This window comes from Oncorhynchus kisutch, linkage group LG17, assembly GCF_002021735.2.
Source record: "Oncorhynchus kisutch isolate 150728-3 linkage group LG17, Okis_V2, whole genome shotgun sequence".
Classification (NCBI taxonomy): Eukaryota; Metazoa; Chordata; class Actinopteri; order Salmoniformes; family Salmonidae; genus Oncorhynchus; species Oncorhynchus kisutch.
This window is the reverse complement of record NC_034190.2, coordinates 75,225,556-75,233,929: the sequence shown is the minus strand read 5'-3', so window position 1 is coordinate 75,233,929 and position 8,374 is coordinate 75,225,556. Positions and strand designations below refer to the sequence as shown.

Genomic DNA, 8,374 nt, shown 5'->3' with positions numbered 1-8,374 from the left:
CTAAGAGAAGAAACAGAGGTCAGTAACAACACTGCTGTAACATGTATTCATAAAATCTGGTTCAGTTGTCCAAACATGCTTTACAGTAACACAACCAAGACCCTCTAAAGAGCCAGTTAAGATTTAAACGACTAAATCAGTGAAGGAAACTGTATATTATGTACACAGTGGTACAAAAACAGTATACTGCGCATGTCCAAAACTATAAATGGACATGTAGATGGTGACCAGGGCTCTGTGTCTCACCTCTTCTCCCTTGGGGATCCTGCGACTGGAGATGATGATGATCTTGTCCTCTTTGTCAAACGTAACCACCTCGGCAACACAGTTGGGCGCACAGGAGTGGTTGACATAGCTGAAGAGGAAAACAGGGTGAGACAGGGACAAACAAGCATAATATGAAAGAAAAAAAATAGACCCAACACTTACCGAGCAGGACCGCCGGTCAGAGTGGCATCGATCACATGCTCGTTATTGGTGCGGAACATATAGATCCCACGGTTCTAGAAGAAAAGAAGCAGGAAGAGAGGTCATGTAAACATTTCCGATCCACTGATACCTTATGGACAAAGATATTACAACCTTAGTCTTTTAACCTTCTTATTAAGTTTGTGTGTAAAATCAATAAACAATTGATCACAGCTAATGGGGATCCAAATAAACAAAGACTATTGTCTGCTACTACTAGTCAACTACCTAGACTACTACTCAAGAGCCACCCACCTGTTCCTCATAGATCTTCTCGCGGCGGTTGGCCACCTCGTTGCGGATGATGGTTCCTATATACTCGATGACCATGGTGTGTTTGTCCAGGTCCTTGGCAGCGTATAGCCCCAGGCCCTGGATCTGGGACCGGGCCAGGTAGACGTTGTTCTTCCACTCTGTCTTCAGGCGCCGGTACTGGGAGGACTTGGAGTGGACAAACTGCTTGCTGTAGGGGGTGTTGATCTCGCCGGTGAAGGTGCTCTGGTAGGCCTTGGACATGGACGTACTGTTCAGGGTGTGAGGCCTAAGAGAGAGAGACACAGAACTAGATCAGAGTCAGTCTGCACAGTCATCATGTCAATCATTCAGTTTAGACTTGTTAGTTTACTAATAAGAAACTACTAGTTTCACTGCTCAGTATGACAACATTTGATAAAACACATTATGAGGGGGTGTGGTATATGGCCAACATACCACGGCTAAGGGCTGTTCTTAGGCACAACATAACGCGGAGTATATACCACAAAACCCCAAGGTGCCTTATTGTTATTATAAACTGGTTACCAATGTACAGTGCATTCGGAAAGTATTCAGACCCTATAACTTTTTCCACATTTTGTTAAGTTACAGCCTCATTCTAAAATGGATTAACATTGTTATCTCCTCTCGTCAAGCTAAAACACAATACCACAAAATGACAAAGCAAAAACAGGTTTAGACATTTTTCCAAATGTATTACTGAAATATTACATTTACATAAATATTCAGACCCTTTACTCAGTACAATGTTGAAGCACCTTTGGCAGCGATTACAGCCTGGAGTCTTTTTGGATATGACACTAAAAGGAGGGAGTTTCTCTCATTGTTCTCTGCAGATCTCTCAAGCTCTGTCAGGTTGGATGGGGAGCGTCACTGCACAGCTATTTTCAGGTCTCTCCGGAGATGTTCGATTGGGTTCATGTCCAGGCTCTGGCTGGGCCACTCAAGGACATTCAGAGACTTGTCCCGGAGCCACTCCTGCGTTGTCTTGGCTGTGTGTTTAGGGTCATTGTCCTGTTGGAAGGTGAACCTTCACCCCAGTCCTGAGCGCTCTGAAGCAGGTTTTCATCAAGGATATCTCTGTACTCGGCTCTGTTCAGCTTTCCCTTGATCCTGACTAGTCTCCCAGTCCGTGCCGCTGAAAAACATCCCCACAGCATGATGCTGCCACCACCATGCTTCACCGTAGGGATGGTACCAGGTTTCCTCCAGACGTGACACTTGGCATTCAAGCCAAGAGTTCAATCTTGGTTTCATCAGAGCGAAGGATCTTGTTACACATGGTCAGAGTCCTTTAGGTGCCTTTTGGCAAACTCCAAGCGGGCTGTCATGTGCCTTTTACTGAGGAGTGGCTTCCGTCTGGCCACTCTACCATAAAGGCCTGATTGAGTGCTCCACAGAGGAGCTCTGGAGCTCTGTCAGAGTGACCATTGCGTTTTTGGTCACCTACCTGATCTAGGAAGGGTCTATGTGGTTCCAGACTTCTGTATATCCCACTTTGTTCTTGGGGACCTTCAATACTGCAGAAATGTTTTGGTACACTTCCCCAGATCTTTTCCTCGACACAAACCTGTCAGAGCGCTACAGACAATTCCTTCAACGTCATGGCTTGGTTTTGCTCCGACATGCACTGTCAACTGTGGGACCTTATATAGACAGGTGTTTGCCTTTCTGAATCATGTCCAATCAATTTAATTTACCACAGGTGGACTCCAATCAAGCAGTAGAAACATCAAGGATGATCAATGGAAACAGGATGTCCCTGAGCTCAATTTCAAATCTCATAGCAAAGGATCTGAATACTTATGTAAATAAGGTATTTGTTTATTTTTTTTATAAATTTGCACAAAAAAAAAACATTTTGCTTTGTCGTTATGGGGCATTGTGTGTGAGAACTGATGATACTTTTTGTAAATGTTGATCCATTTTAGAATAAGGCTGTAACGTAACAAAATTAATGAAAGGGGAAGAGGTATAAATACTTTGAATGCACTGTACATTTTTACAGTTAAAATACATATGTTTTGTCCTACCCGCAGTATACGGTCTGATATACCACGGCTTTCGGCCAATCAGCATTCAGGTCTCGAACCACCCAGTTTATAATAAAACTATTACTATAGATCTATTTGGAATAGTATATTGCAGTCTTACATCTTGCAGTGCAAGAGGATCTTGATCCTACCTGCAGTTTCTCTCTACAGTACAATAACAATCTGTGGAGGACTATACTGCATTCTTACCTCTTGCAGTGTGTGAGGATCTTGGGTTCGGAACGGGCGCAGCCAGTGGGGTTGATCATGAGGGGCAGCTCCATCAGAGGGTGGCGACCATAACGGAACACATAATTCTGGCAGTTCTCCACTCCAGGCAACTGATAATGTAACACACAGGATGTTAGTGAAGTTAACGATGAAATAACATTGTCTATCTCTCAGATGAAACCTTATTTCCTCTACAGTGCACTACTGTTAACCAAAGTCCTGGTGACTCTGGTCGAAAGGACTCAAAGTAGGGCACTGTATGGCTTAATAGGGTGACATTGGAGACACAGACATTGATATTATGGAAACAAATGAGAGCAGAGGGGAAAAACAAAATGGCGATGCCGCTTTCCCTTAGGACTTCTTACCGACTCAGTGATGCGCAGCACAGCGTGGACAGTGAGGCCGTACATCTCCTCTGCCTTCACGTGATCAGTGAACAGTTTCAGCATGGCAGACTCTTCTCTCAGCTTAGCTACAGACTGAACCACTCTGTCCCAGATACCTAGAGGAAACACAGGACATGGTTACAGACCAGATTAGTAAATAGCAGAGGTGGAGTCAATTTCATTTAAATTACAGAAATGGCTGGGATTGCAATGAAATTCTGAATTAAAGGCAATTTAGACATTAACCTGACATTAACATGAACTGTGGTCAGTTCTGTGACTACACATTTTAACACAGAGCGGCAGCCAGAGCAGGGTGTGGGGACAGACTTTAAGAATGTACCTTCTGGGCTGGTGTCGCGGTAGTGCAGGTCCTCCTGTCCATGCTCCAGCACCCGTACCTCGAACATCGGCCTTCCCTCCGTCTCGCTGATACGGCAACGATACCGACACCGGCGGTTAGGCACCCGCGTGCTCCAGTAGATCCTGGTAGCCTCGAAGCCCACGGGGAAGATGGCGGTCGGGGAGTGGAAGGCTTGCATCTGAGATGGCAGCAGCTGACCTACGGCGTGGAAGATGAGGCCACCTACGCGGAACAGGTGGATGCGGTCGCCGCGTTGTAAGATACTGGCGATCTGCTTGACCTCGTCTCTCTCGATGTAAACGCGCCGGAACACGGCGAAGCCCGTCAGCTCCTCCTCGCTGGGTCCTTTCAGTTTGTGTTGGGTGCACAGCATGGTCTTGTCCCTGAAGAACATACAGCGGGCCCGGATGCCGCAGGTGAAGTGGTAGACGTTGGGGCAGCGCAGGCGGTTGCAGCTGTTGGTAGCACCAGTCTTCTGGCAGCAGGCACAGCGGGTGCGGAGACCGCGCCTCAATGCCATTTCTACATTCATCAGCGCGCCTCCCTGCGTCTCGTACACCTCCGTGCTCCACAGGGCGCAGTTGAGATGAACCCACAGGTCCACATCGATGTTGAGGAGCCTGGCGGGGCCATCTGTGGCGCCATCACCCTCCTCGTGGCAGAAGCAGCACTTGCGTTTGTCCCGGGGCAGCTTGTCAGGCCTCAGGGTGATGCGGAGACGCTCCATGAGCTCTGAGACCCCACGACTGCTCTCCTTCTTGGAACCTCCTTTACGGATGGTGATGACGATCTGGAGACGCTTCCAGCGGAGGCCCTTCCACTTTTTCACCTTGGGCCGGACCACCATTTCCTCGGGGTCGGGGGAGAGGGGCCTGCTGCGGTGCTTGACCTTGGGGGAGGTCACCTCCAGGCTGGGGGTTGGGGAGGTGGGGATGTCCTGGGGGGCTGGCTGGTCAGCAGGCTTGGCATCATAGTCTGCCTCAGCACTAGCATCAGGAGGAGGAAGGATGGCTTCAGCATCAGGCTCCATTTTGATCTGAACAGTGGTGGTGGCAGGCTCTGTTTTGACCTGAATGGTGGTCTGAGCAGGGCTGGAGGGAGCTTGAGAGGGAGATGCTGGCTGGGTGGTGGAGGGGGAGGCTGGCTGGGTGGTGGAGGGGGAGGCTGGCTGGGTTGGAGGCTCAGTCTCAGGCTCACTAGTAAGAGCAGGGGCAGGAGGTGGAGGAGAAGGAGAGGAGGGCGGAGAGTCTTCAACAGGGATGACAGGAAGGTGGCGTACATCCAGGTCAGACACGTTAGTTGTATAACAGTGCTGAACCGGTTTGTCCTCCTGCTCCGGCAACTCCTGGGAGAGAAATGAAAGTGTTTTTAGGGATCATCTCCAGGTCACTGACAAAAAGAAAGCCATGTGCAAAGGTCTCCAGCTAACCAGACTAATAGTAATTGATTGGATTTACAGTGGCTTTTTTCCTATGTTGTTGCCTTGCAACCTGGATTTGGGGGAATTTTGTATCATTTGATTTACACAACATGCCTACCACTTTGAAGATGCAAAATATTTTTTTGTATTGTGAAAACAAAAAAGACAAAAACCTGAAAACTTGAGCGTACATAGCTATTCACCCCCCCCCCCCCAAGTCAATACTTTGTAGTCACCTTTTGCAGCAATTACAGCTGCAAGTCTCTTGGGCTGTGTCTCTAAGCTTGGCACATCTTTCCACTGCGATTTTTGCCCATTCTTCAAGGCAAAACTTCTCCAGTTGGATGGGTTCCGCTGGTGTACAGCAATATTTAAGTCATAGCACAGATTCTCAATTGGATTGAGGTCTGCGCTTTAACTAGGCCATTCCAAGACATGGAACTCGAGTATTGCTTTAGCAGTATGCTTAGGGTCATTGTCCTGCTGGAAGGTGAACCTCCGTCCCAGTCTCAAATCTCTCGAAGACTGAAACAGGTTTCCCTCAAGAACTTCCCTGTATTTAGCACCATCAAACATTCCTTCAATTCTGACCAGTTTACCAGTCCCTGCCGATGAAAAACATCCCCACAGCATGATGCTGCCATCAGGTTGTTTCAAAACTCGGATAGAAAACTCGTGGTGATGAGATGTTGGGTTTGAGCCAGACATAGCGTTTTCCTTAAATGGCCAAAAAGCTCAATTTTTGTCTCATCTGACCAGAGTACCTTCTTCCATATGTTTGGAGAGTCTCCCATATGCCTTTTGGCGAACACCAAATGTGTTTTCTTACTTTTTCTTTAACAATGGCTTTTTTTCTGGCCACTCTTCCGTAAAGCCCAGCTCTGTGGAGTGAACGGCTTAAAGTGGTCCTGGACAGATACTCCAATCTCTGCTGTGGAGGTTATCAAGGTCATCTTCGGTCTCTTTGTTGCCCCTCTGATTAATGCCCTCCTTGCCTGGTCCGTGAGTTTTGGTGGGCAGCCCTCTCTTGGCAGGTTTGTTTTGGAGCCATATTCTTTACATGTTTTAAATCATGGATTTAATGGTGCTCTGTGGGATGTTCAAAGTTTCAGATATTTTTTTATAACCCAACCCTGATCTGTACCTCTTCACAACTTTGTCCTTGACCTGTTTGGAGAGCTACTTGGTCTTCATGGTGCCGCTTGCTTGGTGGTGCCCCTTGCTTAGTAGTGTTGCAGATTCTGGGGCCTTTCAGAACAGGTGTATATATACACTGAGATCATATGACACTTAGATGAAGTTCACCTGTGTGTAATCTAACTAATTATGTGACTTCTGAAGGTAATTGGTTGCACCAGATCTTATTTAGGCGCTTCATAGCAAAGGGGTGAATACAAATGCACACACCACTTTTCCTTTTATTTTTTAAATAAGTACTTTTTTTTTCATTTCACTTCACCAATTTGGACTATTTTGTGTATGTCCATTACATAAAAATCATAAAATTACAGGCTGTAATGCAACAAAATAGGAAAAAACGCCAAGGGAGGTGAATACTTTTAAAAGGCACTGTATATAGCTATTTCCAGATGCTCAAAGGATTTTACATAATAAGGGATGAAGGGTCATTTTTGGAATGTTAAGTATAGACAAGCACAGATTTATATGAGCATACTATTAACATATTTGAGCTAAAATATAATGATAATTATTAATTTGGGTATTTCAAGCCCTGAATGCTGATTGGCTGACAGCCGTGGTATATCAGACCATATACCACAGGTAACCAGTTTATAATAGCAATAAGGCACTCAGCGTTGCGCCGTGCATAAGAACAGCCCTTAGCCGTGGTATATTGGCCATATACCACACCCCCTCTGGCCTTGTTGTTAAAATATAGCTACATCGTAAATATACAAGGTTATATCAGAGGAAGACTGTACAGGGATGTGATCAGGATGTTGGCGTAGCGATAGGTCTGCAGACTCAGTTGTCCTGAGTCTGCACAACACTGCCAGGACCTAGAATCGATGGAGACAAGGTTTTTAAATTCTATATCTCTTGACACATTCATGAAAATAGTCATGGCCTCTAAATCTTGAAGTTGCATACTAGACCCAAATCCAAATAAACTACTGAAAGAGCTGCTTCCTGTGCTTGGCCCTCCTACGCTGAACATCGGAAACGGCTACCAATCCACCGGCTGTGTACCGAACTCACTAAAAGTGGCAATAATACATTTCTCTTGAAAAAGCCAAATCTTGACCCAGAAATTGTAAAAACACTCAAAATCGGCCTTAATCGAATCTCCCATTCCTCTCAAAACAAATGAAAAAGCTGTTGCGCAGTAACTCACTGTCTTCCTGAAGACAAATAATGTATTTGAAACGCTTCAACAGTCTGGTTTTAGATCCCATCATAGAACTGAGACTGCACTCGTGAAGGTGGTAAATTACCTTTTAATGGCGTCAGACCAAGGCTCTGCATCTGTCCTCGTGCACCTACACCTTAGAGCTGCTTTTGACACCATCAATCACCACAGTCTTTTGGAGAGATTGGAAACCCTAATTGGTCTACACGGAGAAGTTCTTGCCTGGTTTAGATCTTATCTGTCGGGAAAGATATAAATTTGTCTCTCTGGATGGTTTGTTTGTCCTCTGACAAATCAATTGTAAATGTCAGTGTTCAGCAAGGTTCCATTTTAGGACCACTATTGTTTTCACGATATATTTTACCTCTTGGTGATGTCATTCGGAAACATAATGTTAACTTTCACTACTATGTGGACGATACACAGCTGTACATTTCGATGAAACACGGTGAAGCCCCAAAATTGCCTACCGTGGAAGATTGTGTTTCAGACATAAAGAAGTGGATGGCGGTAAAAGTTTAAACTTGGACAATTTAAACTGACTCTGGCTGTCACTGGCTTACTAGTGCTCTTCCATGCCATCCCTAGGAGGGTTGAGTCACTGACGTGATCTCCCTGTCCGGGTTGGCGCCCCCTTGGGCTCATGCGGTGGTGATCTTCGTGGGCTTTACTCAACCTGGTCTCAGGGTAGTAGGTTGGTGGTCTGTTGATATCCCTCTAGTGGTGTGGGGGCTGTGCAACTTGCCTGGTTGGCCTTGTTCGGGGGTATCAGATGGAGCCACAGTGTCTCCCGACCCCTCCATTCTCAGCTTCCAGTATTTA

General features: G+C 46.1%; 1 protein-coding gene across 6 annotated transcripts in view; it reads right to left on the bottom strand.

Moving 5' to 3' along the window:
* LOC109878425 (histone-lysine N-methyltransferase 2D-like) overlaps window positions 1–8,374 on the bottom strand; it is a 46,976-nt gene that overhangs the window by 4,520 nt on the left and 34,082 nt on the right. For 4 of the 6 annotated variants that reach the window (XM_031794606.1, XM_031794608.1, XM_031794610.1 and 1 more), the window contains 6 exons: window positions 3,741–5,106; window positions 3,377–3,513; window positions 2,988–3,118; window positions 724–1,030; window positions 430–503; window positions 247–355 (listed from right to left, as the gene is read on the bottom strand). In XM_031794606.1, coding sequence (XP_031650466.1) covers window positions 247–355; window positions 430–503; window positions 724–1,030; window positions 2,988–3,118; window positions 3,377–3,513; window positions 3,741–5,106 — 2,124 coding nt within the window. The remainder of the gene's footprint in view (window positions 1–246; window positions 356–429; window positions 504–723; window positions 1,031–2,987; window positions 3,119–3,376; window positions 3,514–3,740; window positions 5,107–8,374) is intronic. The other 2 variants (XM_031794609.1, XM_031794612.1) reach the window with 1 other exon arrangement.